The sequence below is a fragment of the Vicugna pacos genome, chromosome 9 (assembly GCF_048564905.1).
Source record: "Vicugna pacos chromosome 9, VicPac4, whole genome shotgun sequence".
Lineage (NCBI taxonomy): Eukaryota > Metazoa > Chordata > Mammalia > Artiodactyla > Camelidae > Vicugna > Vicugna pacos.
Genome location: NC_132995.1, coordinates 10,142,777 through 10,163,311, shown reverse-complemented (window position 1 = coordinate 10,163,311; position 20,535 = coordinate 10,142,777). Strand labels below are relative to the sequence as shown.

General features: G+C 47.2%; 1 protein-coding gene and 1 non-coding gene across 2 annotated transcripts; one reads left to right on the top strand and one right to left on the bottom strand.

Annotated features, from left to right (window-relative positions):
* The first annotated feature begins 5,678 nt into the window (after positions 1–5,678).
* On the top strand, positions 5,679–13,025 carry CD177 (CD177 molecule). Its single transcript, XM_072966399.1, is given in 10 exon segments — positions 5,679–5,730; positions 5,806–5,946; positions 6,208–6,390; positions 7,206–7,322; positions 7,521–7,637; positions 10,989–11,129; positions 11,829–12,014; positions 12,152–12,286; positions 12,545–12,672; positions 12,674–13,025. Coding segments are annotated over 10 exon segments (1,329 nt in total). The 3' UTR covers positions 12,803–13,025.
* TRNAA-AGC (transfer RNA alanine (anticodon AGC)) lies at positions 8,594–8,666 on the bottom strand. The gene has a single exon. It is a non-coding gene; the product is annotated as a tRNA-Ala (tRNA).
* Positions 13,026–20,535: the final 7,510 nt, after the last annotated feature.

Here is a 20,535-nt window from a genome sequence, read left to right as displayed (position 1 = left end):
CCCAGGTGATATTTTAGAAATGCTGCTTTACTAGCTGCCCAGGTCATAAGCCTGTCCAGCTAGGCTGAGATCCTATGATGGGGGTGTGGGGATACATACATGTGTACACACACACACACACACACACACACACACACACGTGGAGAGAGAGAGAGAGAGGAAGAAAATGTGGCAAAATGTTAACAATTGGTGAATTTTGGTGAAGGGGATAGGACATTGATTGTACAATTCTTTCATCTGTTCCATAGACTTGAAAAGTTTCAAAGAAAAGGTTGGAAGATTAAAATGAAAGTATAGAGGATTATGTATAAGCATGCTACCCTCTTTCAAAAAAGGGTGAGATGCTAATATAGAAACACTTAAATCAGAAATCTCTCTGGTAGTCTATTAGATTTATATTACAGCCACGAGTAAGAGAAAAGATGGTTTGATCAATGACCTGAAGAGGATGAGAGAATGACACCCCAAAATTTGCTACTTTGGCATAAGGTTTATTTTGAGCTAAAGACAATTGAGAACCAGTAAATATAGGAAGAGTTATCTGTCTTCCACTTATTGCCAAAGATAGAATATAAACTTCCCTTTTTGAAGGTATTTTCCCACTATGTACCAGAAAAAGAACAACTCATCACCAGAGACAAGGAATCAGCACAGACAAGTTTGCATAAACAAATTTCCCTTAAAATAACCCTCATCTCCCATTAATTACTCCATATATTTTCTAGTAACTTCCCCACAATTTATCATCCCTTTAAATCCAAACCTCCTTTCCTTGGTTAAAATAGTACATAAGCCCCTGAGTCTAGCTTTAGGTTTCAATTTTTTTATGTAAACTCCCATGCACATAAATAATAAAAATTGTCTGCCTTTTCTCCTGTTAATTAATTTGACTTTTGTCAGTTTAATTTACAGCCCCTAGGCTCTGAGTTTAAGAGGTTAGAAGAAAAGTTTCCTCCCCAAAAGGCCCTCTTCCACAGCAAAACAAACAAACAAACAAACCCCCACAGGTATCTTCTAGAATACAAATTTGTCAGTTTAAATCTTATGTCCAAGGCAATGGATTAACGGATTTAAGTAAGGCAATTAATCAGAATTTTAGATTTTGAGAGATTAAGATCTACCTTCACAGGACCAAGTGAAGACCACTAGGGCCTGGGTGTCTTATAAGACTCAGTTGTTAGAAATTATCTTTGTGAAGACTGTTTCAGGATACCGAATAGGATCTGTTGATCGAAGGTTGTCTAGGAAGATGGGACATTTTCACCTTCTTATCTTGCTGAAATTTCTGTTGCCAGCAGTTAGAAAGGGCTCTAGTTTCAAAATGTGGGTATATTATTTCTTTAGTTAGCACCGAGAGAAAAAGACGCAGAGCTGAGAAGCTTAAAATTGGACAGAAATGGATATAATATTATGATTTTTTTTAAAAAAAGAATATGAGAAACATAAAATTTTACATCTTTTGCATTCATTAATCTGTATTCAGAGAGGAGCAGAATGAAGATGAGAACCATGCCCCCATCTCTGCAATAAATTCCCTAGAATGTCTGGATTTCAGCAAAAATGCTTTTTTGTCTCCTGGAGTGTGTCTGTGAATTCAAACTCTGAACACTGAAGCTGGAAAAACTGGGTTTTAATCCAAGTTATCAATGGTCTGGAAAACTCTTACACCTCTGAGACCAAGAATGAGACCTTGTACACCTGGGAGGAGCCCTGCACACCTGGCCCTGGAGTCAGACCACCTAGGTTTGAATCCCAGCTCTGCAACATATTAGCAGAGCTTCCTCTCTGGAAAACGGAGAGGATGATGTTACCAACCTCAAATGGGGGTTGTGACAATTCGATAATCCATGTTAAGAATTACCAGGGTTGGGCACAGAGTAATGGCTCAATTAATGCTGTTGTATGATTAATGGGGATTTTTGATGCTAAGATTTGTGTGACAATTTGCGTTGACTGTTACAATAAGTAAAGGCAACTCTCATGACAATAAATAACGATTCTCCTCACAGTTAATGGTGATTGACTGTTAGGATAGTTGAGGGGCACTAAGCAGAAATGCCCTTCCAACTAGCAGAAAAGGAATTGATTGAGGAATATTTTAGGCAGATCACAGAGCTCCATGGGAATCAGAGAAGCAGGCTTGGAGGCCACATGGCCCAGTACAATGCCAAAACTGTAGTCTCTGGGCAGCTTCAGTTAAGATCTTTTGCCACACTGCTAGGCAGAGAAACCACACATACACTGCACTGCTGAAGCTGGCCCTGGAGTCCAGAAACTTCTGCACTACCAACACCACCACTACCCACGCTCACTCAAAGCAATCAATGTCATGCACCCTTTGCTTTGTGGTGCTGTGTGCTTACAATCTTGTGTTTTGATTGGGAACACCTGGGTCCCGTTTCTGTGTCATTCCTGCAAGGGATCCTGGGGAAATGAGCTTTCTGGATTTTGCCTTGGAATACAAGGCAAAATACAGTATAGCAAAGGCTTTTGAAATGTGCTGGGCAGCCAGAACATGAACTGTGTTCATCGCAAAGGTTTCCAATGGGACATCACAGTGGAGATGTCCAATGGGAGCCTGGAATTGAAGGTCCTGCCTAGAGTTAGAGATTTGAGAGGTATCAGCTTATGGAAGGGAAGTGAAGCCATCAATGTGGATAGAAAGGGACGTGAATAGTGAGAGAAAGGAACCAGCATGAACTCTGGGGAATAGCCACATTTACAGACTGGGTGAATCAGCTTAAGAAGAAGCAGTGGCTAGCAGGGTGATGCCTTAGCAATTTGGAAGGTCGGGGGTGTTGGGAGAATGTAACTAAAAACAAATGTTTATCGGAGGGAGGGTATAGCTCAGTGGTAGAGTGTGTACTTAGCATGCATGAAGTCCTGGGTTCAATCCCCAGTACCTCCATTAAAACAAACAAACAAACAAACAAAACAAACAAAAACAAAACAAAAAAGCCAAACAAAAATAAAATGTTAAAAAGGTCCATCAACGAATGCATGAATAAAGATGTGTACACACACACACACACACACAAATGGAATATTAGCCATAAAAAGAATGAAATACTGCCATTTGCAGCAATATGGACGGACATAAGAGATTATCATACTAAGTGAAGTAAGTTAAAGAAAGACAAATATCATATGATATCAGTTACATGTGGAATCTGAAAAATGAAATAAATGAACTTATTTACAAAATGGAAACAGACTCACAGACATAGAAAACAAACTTATGGATACCAAGGGGGAAAGGGGAGGCAGAGGGATAAATTAGGAGTATGGGATTAACAGACTCACACGGCTTATTTAAAATAGATAAACAACAAGGATTTACTGTATAGCACAGGGAACTATATTCAATACCTTATAATACCCAATAATGGAAAAGAATCTCAGAAACAGACTCTCAGACATAGAGAACAAACTTGTGGTTACCAGGGGGGAAGGGGGTGGCAGGGGATAAATTAGGAGTTAGAGATTTGCAGACATTCACTGATACATATAGAATAGATAAACAGTAAGTTCATGCTGTATAGCGCAGGAAACTATATTCAGTATCTTTTAGTAACTCGTGGTGAAAAAGAATATGAAAACAAATACACGCATGTCCATGTATGACTAAAGCATTGTGCTATATACCTGAAATTGACACTTTGTAAACTGACTATACTTCAATAAAAATATATTTTAAAAAAACAACTAAAATGATGCTAATCATGCAGAAACAAAGCCAGGTTTATAGAGACCCAAGGGGGAAGTAAGCGTGTTTGCTGGAGATACATGTGGAGAAGCCCTACCCAAGTGCTACACAGTCTCCTTTGTCCTCTATAGGTAAATATCTGCAGCAAATTCCAGCATGATTCAGGCTTCTCATACCTGATGAACCCATTGGCTAGTCCAGAGGGAGAAAGCAGAATAAATCAGTCAAAATGTGGGCTGAAGGGCCCAGAATTGTTCCTAGTTCAGCCACAGCCTGAATCAGAGGACTTGGTGAGCTTCTCTCCCTCTTTTGGTTTCTGATCCTCTTCTATAAGAGGAGCAAGGAATTGTTGCAATTGTTGCTCCTAATAGGACAAGGAAAGAAAAGGAAAAGAGAAGAGAAAAGAAAAGATATAGAAGAAATAAGAGAAGAAAAGAAAAGAATCAGCACTGGCAGTGCTGCAGGTGGATGCCTTGGCGCACTTAGCACAAGGCTCCATCGTTGTTAGTATTTCTGTTCTTGTTATTTAATTGGCCACCTATGACCCTATGGGCCTCTTTGCCCACTCTTCCTTCCCTTCTTCCTTTGTTTCAGGGACATTGCTTTAGGCCATGCACAACTCCAGAGGGTGCCATTCCCACAGCAATGATGTGAATCACTGGGGAGGGGATGCACAATCCATACAAATGTAGTGATGGCTCTGTTGCTGTCTTTCCTTCCTTCCTTCCTCGCTCCAATAAATATTGATTGAGTACCAATACTATGCCATGTGAGTGGTGGAGACACAGTTGGAGGTGAGAGGAACATGCCTCTGTCCCTGTAGCAAATGTTAAACTTGCAAACACAAAGAAAAATGGAATGTAAAAAGATATCAAGGTAAACATAATTGCAAGTTACATATTCATTTCTCTTTCTCCTTTACTATTGTTCTTCCTCCTCTCTCCCTTTCCCCTCTCTTTCTCACATCTGGCCTCTGTGGTCACCCAGGGACACGCCCTTACTTTTCCCTGTCTCTCTCCTCTCCAGTGTGCTAGAGCTGCTTTGTGCAGGTTTGCAGAAGCCAATTGTTAAATATTTAGGGATTTGGTGAGCTGGTTGTTAAATGGTTGGTAGCTTAAAATCAGACCTGGTAGGAGTATTTACACCATAGAAATAGGCCAATGTTACGAGGCTCGGTTTGTTGATGCTGTTTTTCTGAAAAGCTGATCTTCTAGCACATCAGTCTTCCCATCTATTTCCGGCAAAGAAACTTTGCTTTGACAAGGAATATCCGAATTCTTCAAAAGACATTCAGTCTCTGCCGCCATCCCCTCCTCCTGCCATAAGTCAGCTCCCTCCTGGGTGGCAGGGAAGCAGAGATTCTAGGGCTTGTGTTGTGCTGGGAAGGAAGAGGACAGAGGGAGAGAAAGCAGGAGGGAAAGTCGTGAACCAGAGAGTAACAAGGACAGCAATATAGGGAAGAAGGAGAAAGAAAAGAGAAGTAGGAATCCGCGGGGACAGAGGTTAGGGTAAGGAGAGCTTAGGGACCAGCCAAGACCCGCTGCTCAGTGTCCTCACAGGCAGTTGGGTCATTTCACCACCTGGGGCCAGAAGGTGGCCAAGCTGCTATGAGATGAGGAAACTGCCTTCCAAAATGACCCCGCAACAGAGTGGGGGTGGGGACCCACATAGCTGGGCCCAGGAGGAAAGTGGGCTGCGGATCCGGACCAGTGGGGACTAGGAGCCAGGATGCCTCAGTCTCGAATGTTGCTGAGGGGGCTGAGGCCCTGGATCCTGGGTCCGGGAAAGGATGGAGGACTCAGATTCCTCTGCCATTAAGCTGTTGAGACTCAGAGGGTGGGCCAAGGCTTTATTTAGCAAGACCCTGCTTTCCCCACCATTTCCCTTGGGTGAGGCTGCCTCGGGTGAGGCAAGTTATAAAAGCGCTGTTTCCTGGGAGAAAGAAAAGGAGAGTGTTCCTGCTGCCCTGATCATGAGCCCTGCCCTGCTGCTGGCCCTCCTGGGCATCACCCACACCCTGACCGGTGCGTGAGGACCCCAGCCTGGGAGCGGATTCCCCTGGAGGATCGGCTAAGATAGATTTGCTCTTCCCGCCTCAGGAGTGCACGCCCTGATCTGCAACCACGGGAGGAAGGAAACCGTGAGGGACATATCGGAGCTGCCTCTCCAGTGGACGACCAGCCAGGAGTCCTGTGAAGATGGCTGGGGCTGCCAGGAAGTTCTGCTGCTCATTGAGAATGGTGAGAAGGGCCCCATGAGCCCCACGCCTGACCCCCACCCTCTCCTGTGCAGACACCCCTATCCCCACCCAGTCCTACCTGCATTCTGTGTAGAAACTCAGAAGAGCCCCCCCCCCACCCCACAACCCCAATACCAGGAGCAACTCCTTGGCTGTCCAGGGGCCTCCTGTCCAGCCTCTCATCCCAGGCCACGACACAGACCCTCTTTGCAGGACCCCAGAGTCCTGACCTCTCTCTCTTTCTCTCTCTCTTTCTGTCCAGAACTCCAAGTGAACTTGCTGATCCTCAAGGGCTGCACCCAGGCGGCGAATCAGGAGGCCCGCGTCACCCAGCACAGGACAGGCCCCGGCCTCTCCGCTGTATCCTACACCCACGTGTGCAGGGAGGATCTGTGCAACAATCTCTCCTCCACTGTCCCTCTCCGGGCCCTGCCCCCACCCACAGGTGCCAGAGGGAGAGGAGGAGGAGGAACTGAAAGGGGCTGTTGGGAGGAGGGGAGCAACGGGACTGAGGGGGTGGGGGAGAGCACACAGGGACAGTTCATTTAGAATCCCTCCCTGCCTCTCCCACCCGGTCCACCCCGTCCACCCTCCCCAGCACTCCCTCCCTTAGCACGACTTCTAACAGTCCCGGAGCAGCAAACTGGACTGGTTGTCTTATGCTCAATCACCCACCTCTGACTCGACTGTGGCGACAGCCCAAACGCGGTGCCCGCCCCTTTTGTCTATGCCATTGGATTTGGTTTACCTGTGTTCTATTCAGGGTTTGGTACTTCCTCTTCCTAAGTGAAATCGGCTTGTAACTTCCCACTGCCCTTTTTCGTCTGAGATCCTAAGTCGGGTTCCGAGCGATGGTTGGCATTTCTCTACTCTGTGGCATACTCTGAACACGGGCGCTTGTCTTCTTGGACTGTTGAGTGGAACTTGTGGGGTGAAGCCAATGGTTCCTCTCAGGGCACCCCTTCTCCACTCGTACTTCCTCCTGTACTCAGTCCCAGGCGCCCCTTCCCAGATCTCAGGGTCCCTCCCCACCTTGCTCTCTCTCTAGTCACATATCTTGAACTCCCTGCATCCCAGGCCTTCTTAGGAGGAGCCCTAAGATGGCACATTTCAGGAGACTAGGGAGGTTGACTCTTAGGACCAGCAAAACAGCGCAGGGGGGTGGGTGGGGAGTGGAGGGGTTAAGGAGGAAAGGCAAGCCGTCCAGTCTGAGTCCAGAGCCCTCTCAGTCCTCCCTCTCTTTCTCTCTCACCTCCCCAGCCCTGGGGTCTGTGCGGTGTCCAGTCTGCTTGTCTACAGCAGGCTGTGGGTCTGCAGCTGAGATGACCTGCCCCATCAAGAGCTCGCACTGCTACAGTGGGGTCCTCCTGTTCAGCGGTGAGTGGGACATGGGGGCCCTGTGGGGCACTGAATGGGAATAGGGGGTCTGAGGATCATGATCTGAGTCTCTGGGGTGGAAGGGTAGCTGAGTCCTGGGACCCAGAGGAAGATGGGCCTGGCTTCCCAGAGCTGTGCCTCCCCCAGAGGGTTGGCTGATCCCAGCGGCAGCATCTCCCTCCCTCTCTCTTTCCACAGGGGCCATCTCTAGCCATCTGAAAGTCCAGGGATGTACATCTCAAGAAGGCTGCAACCTGCTTAATGGGACTCGGGAAATAGGGCCCATCACTCTGAGGGAGACCTGTGATCCTCTAGGTGAGTGTCACCCCCACAGGACCAAGTGCCCAGTCCCACAGCCTCGGACCCTGTCCAACACCCCCACAAAGCCAGCTCCCCAAGTCACTCAGATGTTTATCACTCACTCAGGCGGGTGTGATGGGAAGGATTCTCCCAGTAGGTGCATCAGGTGAGGCTGCCAGTGAGAGGTCTCCAGCCCAAGGGGAGAGAGAGGATGTGTGGCCCAGGGGACAGATCAATAGGACAGGAGCCCACTGGTGGGTGTTTTCAATGATGCTGAGCTTGACCAAGTTAGGGCAGCCTGTCCAGGTGGGACGGGAGCAGGGGAGCAGGGAGGAAGGTCAGAGGGCAGAGAGGATGGGCTGCATCGCACATCACCACTTTATCCATGGGATGCAGAAGTGAGTATCAGAATGGAGTGCCTGCTGGTTTCCATACTGGGAGTGACTCGTTGCTTCCAATTCGAACTGTTTTTCCACACCCCTGACTTTGGATAACCTTGGATCTCCCTCTTCCCCTGGACCACCCCCACCCGATCCTCACCCATCCCCCACTCATGGCACAGGAGCACCCTAGCAAAAGAGAAAAAAGATCAGAGAAAATATGGAGGATGCCCTAGGTATAACAGGGAAAGCAAGAGGCAAATGGGGACACAGGAAGGGCCCCCACTTACTCATGGAAACCCAGTCTAACTGACACACTGATGGATGAGAGCAGCCCAGATTGTCTTGATGTGAAGCATCCACCGTGGTGAGGAGAGGAGTAGGGTGATGAGTGGAGCGGGGCCTTGGGAAGTTGGGAGAAGGGCTTTCCCTGTCCGAAATTCAGCGAAAGAGTTGAGTGAGTTCTGCAAATGTTCCTCTTATTTGAATCTCTCTGGCTAGACTGGGAGCCTTGAGGTCAGAGCCTGGATGTCACTGACACCAAGATTTCCAGCCTCAGGATATTCCTTTTTAATTTTTTAATTTTTTTACTGGAGGTACTGGGGATTGAACCCAGGACCTCATGCATGCTAAGCATGCGCTCTACCACTGAGCTATACCCTCCCCTGCTATTCTTAATATGTGTCCATATACTGCTAGCTTTCGACATCAAAGTCAGATCTTAGGGGATGGATTTGCCTTTCCTGGTTAAGCTCAGCTCAGTAGCTTAGTAAATATTTATCGAGCATCAGCAAGGCCAGGCATCAGAAGCTGGGGTACAATAAGATGGCAGAGGAAAAAAAAAGGATAGTAGGGAATAAGTGGAGGACAGAAGGGCATCCCTGGGAGATAGAACAGATTCTGGAAGGCGTGGGGGTGGGAGAGGACTGGGTGCAAGAGCCCAGATTGCCCCAAATGGGCCACTGCAGGAGCCCATATTGAAGAAGAACCAAAGAGCTGGAATTTATATAGCCATGACTGCCTTCCTAAGGAATTGGATGATGATCCCAGTGACAGCAGTGGGTGGTCACAATCAGGGAGAGCATGGGAGTTAAGAGCTTAGTGTCTGAATCAGAGAGACGTGGGTTTCAACTGGATTGTTGTGGTGGTTGTGCAACTCTATACGTTACTAAGAATTGTTAAGTTGTATAAGTGGGTAGTTTTTATGGCGTGTAAATTATATCTCAATAAAACTTAGGAAAAAAAAAGATGTGGGTTTCTGTCCAGGCTCTGCTGCTAAATCAACTTTTGAGGATTACCACCTCTTTGAGCCTCTTTCACCAAGTTCAGGAAGGAGGCGATGATCCCAGACTGTTGGGGGTGACAGAGCATATGCAAAGGACCTGGGGTGGGTTTGTGCCTGCCATACATTCAGTGAAGAATCCAGAGGTCAGTGTGGCTCCAGCAGAGTGATTAGGCAGGAGCAGAGCAGGACTTGTGGATGGAGAGGTTGGCAGGGGGTGGGTGGGAGCGGAGATCCCGCAGAGCCTTTGGGGCTATTTTAAGGACTTATAATTTTATTCCAAGTGGGATGAGGATCTATTGAAGTCTTCTTTTTATGGGCATCCTTCTAGCTGCTGATTGGAGAATAGTGTAAAGAGGAGGTGGGCATGGGGGAGGGTACCCCCAGGGAGACTCAGGAGGAAGCAGGTGAGAGCCTCAGGGTTTGGACCCTGGTAGAAGCAGTGGAGGTGGGGAGAAGTGGGTAGGTTCTGGGGGTATTTTGCAGCTTCAGCCAACAGGATTTCCTGCTGGGCGCAACATGGGGTGTAAGAGAAAGGGAATTGTCAAGAATGACAGCAATGTTTTCAACTTGAGCAACTGTAGGAAAGGAGGTTGCCTTTGACAAGCTGGGGAAGATGGGGTGGGTGGGGAGATAGGGGACGAGGCTGGGAGGACAGCGGGAGCCATGATTTTGTCATCCGTGAAGTGGGGAAATGAGTGGCCCGCCTTCTCAGGGGCTGTTGTGAAGGTTACACATTTGTGGGTGCTGCATGGTCAGCCCTGGGGTTTCTGCATCATGGGATACATCACGGCTGGTTGTGTGCTGGCCTTAAGAGAAGGTCTAATGGTTTCCCAACTAGACTCCCGAGGGCCACAGGGGCTAAAGTGGCTCAGGATGGACATCCATCCCTCCATTCCCCATCATTCACCCCAGGGAGCCAGAATGCCTGAGTTCTGAGCCCAGCTCTGCCAATGGCTAGCTAGCAGGGACAGTGGGCAAGCCACTTAAAAACTCCTCTGCCTCTGTTTGCCAGCCTGAAAATGGGGATGATGATGATGATGATGACATCGTCTACTTGCAGAGGGAGGGGGTCGCTGTGAGGAAATGAGGCAATCCAGGTGAGGTGAGCTCTTTGGCAGGCTTAGATGGGTTAATCCATGGAAAGTAATCATGGCAGCTGGAAACACATTAAATGCTTAGCGCACACAAGGCATTTGAGTATTTTTGTTTGGAATACAGGATTTCTCAGTTAAAAGGAATATATGATGTCAGGCTACCCTCCTCAATGTCCAGATAAGGACTTTGAGGCCCAGAGAGAGAAGCAGAGATTGGTCCAGGCTAAGGAAGAGCCATCTGTCTCTCTCATTTCCTCAGGGAAGAACAGCTGTCCTCAAGGGGGGTTGAGAAAGGACGCTGCAGGTGTTCAAGCAAAAACAGGGTAAAGGAGGGGAGGGCATAGCTCAGTGGTAGAGCATACGCTTAGCATGCACAAGGTCCTGGGTTCAATCCCCAGTAACTCCATTAAAAAAAAAAAAGGTAGGGTAAAGAATGGGGGTGGGGCTCAGACTTCCAAGGTCCCTTCTAAATCTGAGACTGAGGGACTCAATGGCCAGATTGCTTGGGGTGTGACTAACAGTGTGATCTCCCCAAGCACAGGACCCTGGAAGGACAGACACAGCTGATCCCTGGCTTACAAAGACCCTGGTAATTCTTTGTCCACAGCTCTTCTGTCCTGTCATCGGGGAGTCATGTTGCGGACTTCTGTAAACCTGGCTCAGGAACCGGTTGAATGGACCTCGAATGGGAAGCAGCTGTGTGATCCTGGGGAAGTGTGTCAGGAGACACTTCTGCTCATAGATGTAGGTGCGTGAGCTGTGCAGGAGAGCAAGACCCCTGCACGGGGTCCTGGGTCTCCCTACCCTGGATTCTTTCTCCTGAATTTCCTGCCTGGTTCTCCTCATCCCAGCAGTTCTAAACTCAACTCTTCCTCTTTCTGTGCCTTGGTTTCCCTTTCAGAAAACTAGGGGTGAGGTGATGGCAATAATAGTTTGCTGGGTAGTTGCTGGGATATATCTGATGGTCCAGGCAAAGGGCTAAGAACAGAGCTCGCACAAAGTAAACTCAATGACTTCATCCAAGGTCTAATGAGCGACTTGTTATGTGCCAGGCACTGTGTTAGATGCTGTAGATCCCACTGCATCTGCCTTCTTGCAGCTTTATTGCCAGTGGGGAAGCAGGAGGAAAAAAAAAGAGTAAGATACGGGTGTGAAGATAAGAGCTATGGAAAGAAATCCAGCGGGAAAAGGAGATAGGGAGAGTGAGGTAAAGGTTGCAATTTGAAAACAGGTGCTCAGGGGATGCTCTACTGAGAAGGTGACATTTGAGCAAGAACTGAGAGGTGGCAGATCTGGGAGGCAGCTCTGGCCCCAGTCTTCACCCTGCACTCAGCAGGACCTGTGCTCTTGCATTGGGGGGACCGGCGTCCCCCTCCGCCTGCTGAGCACTGAGGAATCCCTGGTTTTGCCCCTCCCCCAGCTCAGCTTTCACTCTCTCATCTCTCAGGACAGAAATCACTCCTAGTGGGGAGCAAAGGCTGCAGCAAAGCCAGGACACAGGATTCCCAGCCTATCTCCATACACTCGAGACCCCCAGGAGTGCTCGTTGCCTCCTATGCCCGGTTCTGCTCCTCTGACGGGTGCAACAGCGCCAGCAGCAGCAGTGTCCTCTTGAACTCCCTCCCTCGTCCAGGTACGGGATCCCAGCGGGCTGGGTGGGACCAGGGGTATGGAGAGGTGGGGCCCCAGAGACACAGACTCTGGGGGTCCAGGAGGGTGGCTGCTGCTAAGAGCAGAGCTGTGCACCCCAACCTTCTCTCTGCTTTCCAGCTGCCCCTGCCTCAGGAGACTTGCACTGTCCAACCTGTGTGTCGTTTTTTGGATCCTGCCCAGAAAACTCTGAAACTGTTAGGTGCCCTAGCGGCACCACTCACTGTTACAAGGGTTACATTGCTCTCCAGGGAGGTGAGTGCTGCGGGTCAGGTCCCAAGGATGAAGGGGCTGGGGCCTGGCTTCATTGGTCCTCAGGTGGGAGGGTGTTTGAGACTCTGAGTTATGGGGAGAAGGGGCTGGGGACCCAGGTGTTCTAGGTCTGAGGGAGGATCAGGCTCTTAGCTTGATCTCCTGGTCTGAGGCAGGAGACGGGTGTCTAGGAGTCCTAGGGTTCAGGAATTTAAGTGTGGGGAAATTTGAGCCCTCTCTGACTCCATGTTCATTCTCTAGGTGGGCTGAGCATCTCATTGAACGTTCAGGGCTGCGTGGCTCAACCTTCCAGCTCCTTGTTGAACCGTATTCAGAATATTGGGGTCATTTCCGTGGCTGAGAAGCGTGATGATGAGAATGAGCCTCTAGAATGAGTTTCTACTCCCAGCTGGAGCTGCTCCTGCCCCCTACCTGGCTTGGGTGGTAGGGCTGGGGCTATCTCTAGCCCTGTGGTGTGGAGCGCCCTCCCTGCTCATCCCATTTTCTCATGATTCTTAGCTCCTGCTGACCCCCAGTTCCCAGCCCTCCCTCTGACCTCATAACTAAACAGTCTTGGACACTGAATTATTTCCCCATCCTCTACACGAATTATCATCCACCCCCATGCCCCGCCCCCCATCACATACTATATGACCTGATGACAACATATGGAAAGGTCTGGAAGCAGCAGAACTTGCCCCACGGGTGACTGGACAGTCAAGCAGTGGCCACATGTGAGTGATAATAAAGACATTGTCCTTTCCCTAAATGCTGGGTTTTCTCTATGTGAGGGGAGGGCAGGACAACCAGAGATCTGACACAAAGAAGGAGAGGAATCTGGCGAGAGATTCACCATCTCAGGATGCTCCTTCACTGGTCTGGTCCACATCCCCATTGGACTAGCTTGGTGGCAGCAGAGCCATCAGGATGCTGCAGCCAAAAGTACTTGGGTATCACTGCGACTTGGGAGGTGAAGGTGCATCATGACCAATGAGGCTTCTACCCCAGCACAAACAGGGGGCTCACCCCACTTGAATAACTTGACATAAGGGTTGGTATGAAGCAGAGAAACAAGAGGGTTTGCACAGTTTCCTGAGGCTGATATCATTGGGTCTGTCATCATCATAGGCCTGAAAAGCTGAGGAGAGGTCATTGCTATTACTAGAATCTCGAGGGATTGGTGTTTAGAGAGGGCTGCTTGACAGGAGATGTGATGTCAGGTGAAAATCTTTCCAGTCTACAGTGATACTGCAGGGAGGGAGCTGGGGAATTAGTACCCCACTATCAGTCAGTGTCCTCCCTCTGGTCTCCTACTGGAGCTCCCTGTGGACTGAACACAGCTGGGAGGCAGGAGAGCTCATTGGCAGTTCCCACAAGGGGAGAAGGGGAGACAGTGAATCCAGAGAAGGAAGCAGAAAGTGTTCAGAAGAGTCCTTTCCTTCGTCCAGATGAAAATCAGAGTCCTTAACATAGAAGACACACAATTCACATCCATTACTTAATTATGGTGCACTACACCAATCAAGGAATCATACACCCACAGCATTAGATGACCAATTCTTTATGTACCACAGTGAGAGGAAGATGGGGAAAAAACATCAACCAAAGCTGCGAAGTGTATAACTGGTGGTAATCAGAGCTGCCATCTTCTACCACCCATTCTGTTTTCTTACCAGCTGCCAACACCTTCTCTGGACAATTGTGTGATGCAAATTTTCATTCTTATGGGAAGTGAGTGTTTGATGATCTTGTCCTTATTGGCTGTTGGCCACTTTCTGATGAACATGGCCATGGGCAGAGGAAATATTACCCCCAATGTGTCCCCTGGCTTTCATAGTCCTCCTTGACCCAGCAAGCCAACCTCTCTGTGGTAGTCAGATCCCCTCTGGCGATCAGCAGAGTGGCCCTCTTCTTTGTCCACTGTTTCAGCGGCACGAGGAGCACAAAATGGCAAGGGGGCAGTCCTGGCTTCCAACTGATTAGAGCTATGATGGGGTTCCTCACCCACACCAAGCCCAAAGTACAGAGACCAGAAGCAAAAATTCTTTAAGTGGGTTGTTAGGTATACTAGTGGGAGGGGACACTCCCTTACCCTCCCCTTGCATTCTGGCTATGGGAGAGATGGCATGATAGACTGGCCACTGGTTCGAGTCATACAGCATCTCCTTCTGGGTGGCAGGGTACTGCCTCTCTCCTGGTGCCCTCATAAGCCATCATGGCCACTCTACCCTTCCGAAAAGCCAACTGTCTCTGTGTAGTGGGGCACCTGGGAAGATCAGTGAGCTCCATGGGTGTGAGTTCATTGCCTCACTTCGTTTACCTTAAAATACGTCTCCTAGTTGGAAGCAATACTTCATAGGATACTACAGCAACAGAACAGACATCTTCTAAGATCCCAAATGACAGTGTTGACAGAAGCCCTGAGTACAAGGCAGGCAAACCAGAACCTGCAGTATGTATCTATCTCTGTGCGGGAAAAGCTCAGTCCCCTCAAGCATGGGGTATTTCCAGGCTGAGGGTTGGCCTCTGCCTTTGTTGGTTTGGGCACTGAGCACAGTCAGCAGGCCGGTCACCTTGAGGAGAGTGAGCCCATTTGTTGACACAGCGTGGCGTCTCCACCACCCACATGGCCATTTTACACATGGGCTCAGTGAGCAAGCACCGATGGAAAAGAAGCTGTCTGACACTGTCCACTGGGTACCAAGAGCTTCCTGCTCAGGGAATGAGTTCCGGTGGGCATTCCTGTGTGATGTGAACATCTTCACAGTCTGTGCCCAACTGCAGAGGACCATTCTCATATCTTCTCTGTCTTCATTTTTTGCTTTAATTCTTTCCAAGTACTTAACCAAGTGGTTCACCATAGGTCCATGCAGTAGTGGACCTGAGGACATCTCTCTGTGCTTCTCGGGGGCCTGAATATAGGCACATCTCATTTGATGGTGCTTTGTAAGGATTAATAAACCTAATTACCTGCACTCCCTCAAAAAAAAAAAAAACCCAGAAACCAGATGAGAAACACCATTTGGTCTCTCCTACCATAATAGCCCTCACTCCATGGGTCAGGGAACCTACGGGGGGGTGGGGTGGGAGGTGTTCCAGTTACCTATTCCTATTATACATTCTGGGATGACATAAATAACAGGATGAGTCTGTGGTCCTATGAGGCCCATTGGGAAGGAGACTTGAGCCAAAATTCCTTCTACACCATGACCTTGCTCACTGCGGCAATAAGCGTCCACCAAAACCCATCATCCAAATAATATTCCCAGGGTCTGAGCACTTATTTCCCTTTAACCAGTGCTCAACTCTTCCAGATAAATGACACCCAGTCTTTCTGGTGTAACGGAAGATTCACTGTCTACACCCATGGTTGCATTACAGGGTCCTTCTCAAACAGACCCAGCTTCTCCACTCATTCATGGGGTTCAAGGTCTATGAACTAGCTTGGTCTGGGAACTAGATCAGTGGTAGATCACATACTTAGCATACACAAGGTCCTGGGTTCAATCCCCAGTACCTCCATTAAAAACAAAAAGAAGTCACAAATTCTCATCATGGTGACCCATGTTTCCATCAGAGCTAGAAAATTTCCTGCACTTTTAGGGACCCCTTGGTCATTTAGCTTCACCACAGATTCCTGCCTCTCAAAACACTCTGATGACATTTTTGCTCTGTGGCTTGTTCCAGTGATTGGGGCCATGTTGTCTCTGCATACCCAGTGTCACCACTTGGCCACTCCCAAGTCCTCTTTTTCCAGCAATTCCCATAAGCATCTTCTACCTCAGAGGTGAGCCACGACCAAGCTCTTGATGTCCCCTCCTCTGTTCTTAATGTCTCCCCAGGGGATAGGATAAGGATGTGACTGAGGAGGCTGCTCATGACAAACTCATTCCAGCTTTCCCGGGTCCCCAAACTTGGGACTCTATTTCTCTCCGATATGCCAGAGAAGTTCTAGCATTGAGCCCAGATATTAACTCATTAACCTAGCAGACTAGTAATATTTCCTGGATACGTGAACCAATACCTTCAATCCTATAACCCATGTAAAAGAATTTGGCCCCATGAAGCCTTCCTCTTGATCCCATTTGGTCTCACATCCTTAGAATCTGTATCAGTCAGGGTCCAGGCAGGAGTCAGAAATCACGAACTAATTTTAACAGGGAAAGTTCAATATAAAGAATCATTAACTAGTAACAGAGGACTAGGATTAAGAAGGGATTGGTTACTAAGGGGTAAAGAGGACTTAAAAGGATAGGGAACAGCAGATCTAGGGAGCAGTCTCTATACCCAGGGCTGCAAGACAAGCGCTTCCTTCTGCAGTGTCCCTCTGGCACCCTCTACTGGCAAAGCCTAGCATTGTGCCAGGGAGACGAAAAATGCTTGCAAGATTCAGCAGGGCAGTAAAGAGTGGAGTTGAGAGGCAATCAGTGAATAAATGGCATAGAATCTGTTCATGCACATGCTCCGGGACTCCTGCCAGTGAATGTGGGTGAAGTCCTGTAACGCTCTCAGTATGTGGCATGCTCATGGCAGACCAAGCCCTGTGCTTCTCTGGACTATGTTGGAAACTCACTCTTGTGGGTGTGGAGGACAAGCCTTCCCCTATGGGGACTCTATCCCATGTCTGAGGATCACACTCCTTTCCCCACCAGCGCCTTTCCCTTAGCACACACTGGCAGGGTTGAACATTCACCTGGCAGTGCAACTCTGTAAACACTTCCCTCACCTTTGGGCTTGGTCCTCAGCCCTATCTGCTCTGTGACTACAGGAGACAAGGGATGCTCTGCCAAGGAAGCTTTCTGATCGTCCATCACGTTTCCATTTGGACAGCCTCATCTTTCAGTTGCTCCTTTTCCCCATGTTTGCTCTTTAAGGTCATCCGAAGAAACCAGCTGGCTCCACAATCAACCTAGGCACCACTGTTGCCACAGTGACAAAGTGCCACACCCTCTTCAACTCCCCAAACCTTGCTTCACCTACACTTCTTTCACTGCTACGACCAGTGCTAATTTGAGCAACTGTGAAATTATCGCATGCTTCCCCTATGCTTCTCCTATGTGATGGAGACGTGATCCCAGAATACAATTTTGTTGGTTTGTTTCTGGGTGCCACTTCTGATCCTAATTATTGACTTGGTCAGGTGTCCAGCAGGAAATGAATGGTTAAAGGAATGGTTAAAATCTGTTAAAGGAACTGCTGTTTACAGTTGGCAAGTTTGGATCCAGGGAAACCACATAGGATGGTGCAGGAGTTGGGAGTAATTATGTATTTTATACATATCATTTGTTGTGACAACAGATAACAAGGAGTCAGGGCCATTGTGAATCTAGGTCACGGTGTGCACTGCACAAATGCTCTACATCTAGGGGGTGACACACACTTCATTCCTATATAATTGGTATGAAAAGACTCAATACTGAAACAGGAGGAGAGAGCTCCCTTCTACATAAATCCACACTTGAACACAAAGCCAAGCACACCCGTGATGTGCTGGTAAATGTTTAGCAACTGTTTCCCAGAAGGGAGAAATAAAAGCTCTGATTTAACATGTAAATCAATGAAATTAGAACACATCATACACAAAAATAAACTCAAACTGGCTTAAAGACTTACACATGAGACAAGACACCATAAACCTCCTAGAAGAGAACATAGGCAAAACATACTCTCATATAAATAATAGCAATGTTCTCCTAGGGCAGTCTATCCAGGCAATAGAAATAAAAGCAAAAATAAACATATGGGACATAAATTAAACTTATAATCTTTTGCACAGCAAAGGAAACCATAAACAAATCCAAAAGACAACCTACAGAATGGGAGTATATATTTGCAATTGATGTGACTGACAAGGGCTTAATTTCTAGCATATACAAACAGTTCATACAACCCAAGAACAAAAAAACAAACAATCCAATCCAAAAATGGGCAGAAGACCTAAATAGACATTTCTCTAATGAAGACATACAAATGACAAATAGGCACATGAAAAAATGCTCAGTATCGCTAATTATCAGAGAAATGCAAATCAAAACTACAATGAGGTATCATCTCACGCTAGTCAGAATAGCCGTCATTAAAAAGTCCACAAACAATAAATGCTGGAGAGGGTGTAGAGAAAAGGGAACCCTCCTACACTGTTGGTGGGAATGTAGTTTGGTGCAGCCAATATGGAAAACAGTATGAAGATTCCTTTAAAAATTAAAAACAGACTTATCATATGATCCAGCAGTTCCACTCCTGGGCATATATCCAGAGGGAACTCTAATTCGAAATGAAACATTCACCCCAATGGTCACAGCAGCACTATATACAATAGCCAAGACATGGAAGCAACCTAAATGTCCATCAACAGATGACTGGATAAAGAAGTCGTGGTGTACACACACACACACACATATACACACAGTGGAATACTACTCAGCCATAAAAAGAATAAAATAATGCCATTTGCAGCTAAATGGATGGACCTGGAGATTGTTGTACTAAGTGAATTAAGCCAGAAAGAGAAGGAAAAATACATGTTATCATTTATGTGTGGAATCTAGAAAAATGACACAGATGAACTTATTTACAAAACAGAAACAGACTCACTGATATAAAAAACAAACTTATGGTTACCAGGGGGTAAAGAGGGGATAGAGGGATAAACTGGCATTTCAGGATTTGCAGATACACACTACTAATTATGAAATAGATAAACAACAAGGTCCTACTACATAGCACTGGGAACTATATTCAATACCTTGTAATGGCCTATAATGAAAAAGAATATAAAAAGGATACACACAGAGACACACTCATACAGACATATATAAATGAATCATTATGTTGTACACCCGAAATGAACATAACATTGTAAATTGACTGTGCTTCAATTAGGAAAAAAAAAAACAGAAATTGGGTGAAAAAGGGGGGTTTACACTTTCAAGGTTCTTTCTAAATCTGAGATTGAGGGACACTGTGGCCAGGTCGCCTGGAGTATGACTCAAGAATGTAATCATCTTCCCAAGCCTGGGACCTGGAGGGACAGACATGGGCTGAGAATGGGGGCAATTTCTTCCCAGATTCTTTGACGTGGAATCATTCAAAGATGTCAAAGACAGGGTAAGCCTGAAGGCAGAAAATATCCCATGGCTGCCTCTCCCCACCGCTGAAGAATCAGATCTGATTCTTACTCTTCTCATAACAGAGTCAGGTGAGTAGGCTTTGGTAGAAAGGGGTGTTCCCTCTGCACACTCACCCACTGGGATGCACTATATACACCTTGTGTTAACAGGGAACCCTGAATTCAGCTCACTGCTCTGGCCTATTTTCAATCCCCGAGTCAGCCTCCGAGCCCTTGACTCGCTCCGGGGACACCCCGTCAATCTTACATCTTCACACCCTCCCAACACCAGCCATCAAGGTAGCCACCATGGAAAGCAAAGTCTCCATTGGGAATGACACTAATGCAGAAGACTTCACAAAATGGTAGCAGGAAGCCCCTGCAGGGCTCGCTGTTCTGCACTCACTGCTTCATCTGCACACAAGTCTCTCTAACATGCTCTTATGGGGGGAATTGCCCCCGAATTCGTATGTTGAAGTCCTAAACCCCAATACCCCAGAAAGTGACCTTGTTTAGAAATAGGATCTTCACAGACATAATGAAGTTTTAGTGAGGTCGTTACAGCAGACCCTAATCCAATATAACAGGTATCTTTATACTAAGGGAAAAACTGGACACAGAAACAAGCATAAAGGAAAGATGATATGAAGATACAAGGAGAAGACAGCAAGCTACAAGCCATAGAGAAAGACCTGGAACATACCCTTCCCTCACAGCCCTCAGGAGGAACCAACCCTACTGATACTTTGATTTTGGACTTCTGGCCTCTCAGTCTGTGCAGCAGCCCCAGCAAACTAATTAAAAAGCCAAGAGTCTATTTAAGCTAAATGTCCATTGACAGATGACTGGATAAAGAAGTTGTATATTTCTACAATGGAATACTACTCTGCCATAAAAATAATAAAATAATGCCATTTGCAGGAACAGGGATGGACCAAGAGATCATCATACTAAGTAAGCCAGAAAGAGAAAGAAAAATACCATATTGTATCACTCATATGGGGAATCTAAAAAAAAAAAAAAGACACTATGAACTCATCTACAAAACAGACACAGACTTGCAGACTTAGTAAACAATCTCATGGTTACCAGGGAAAGGGGGTGGAAGGGGATAAATTTGGGAGTTTGAGATTTACAAATGTTA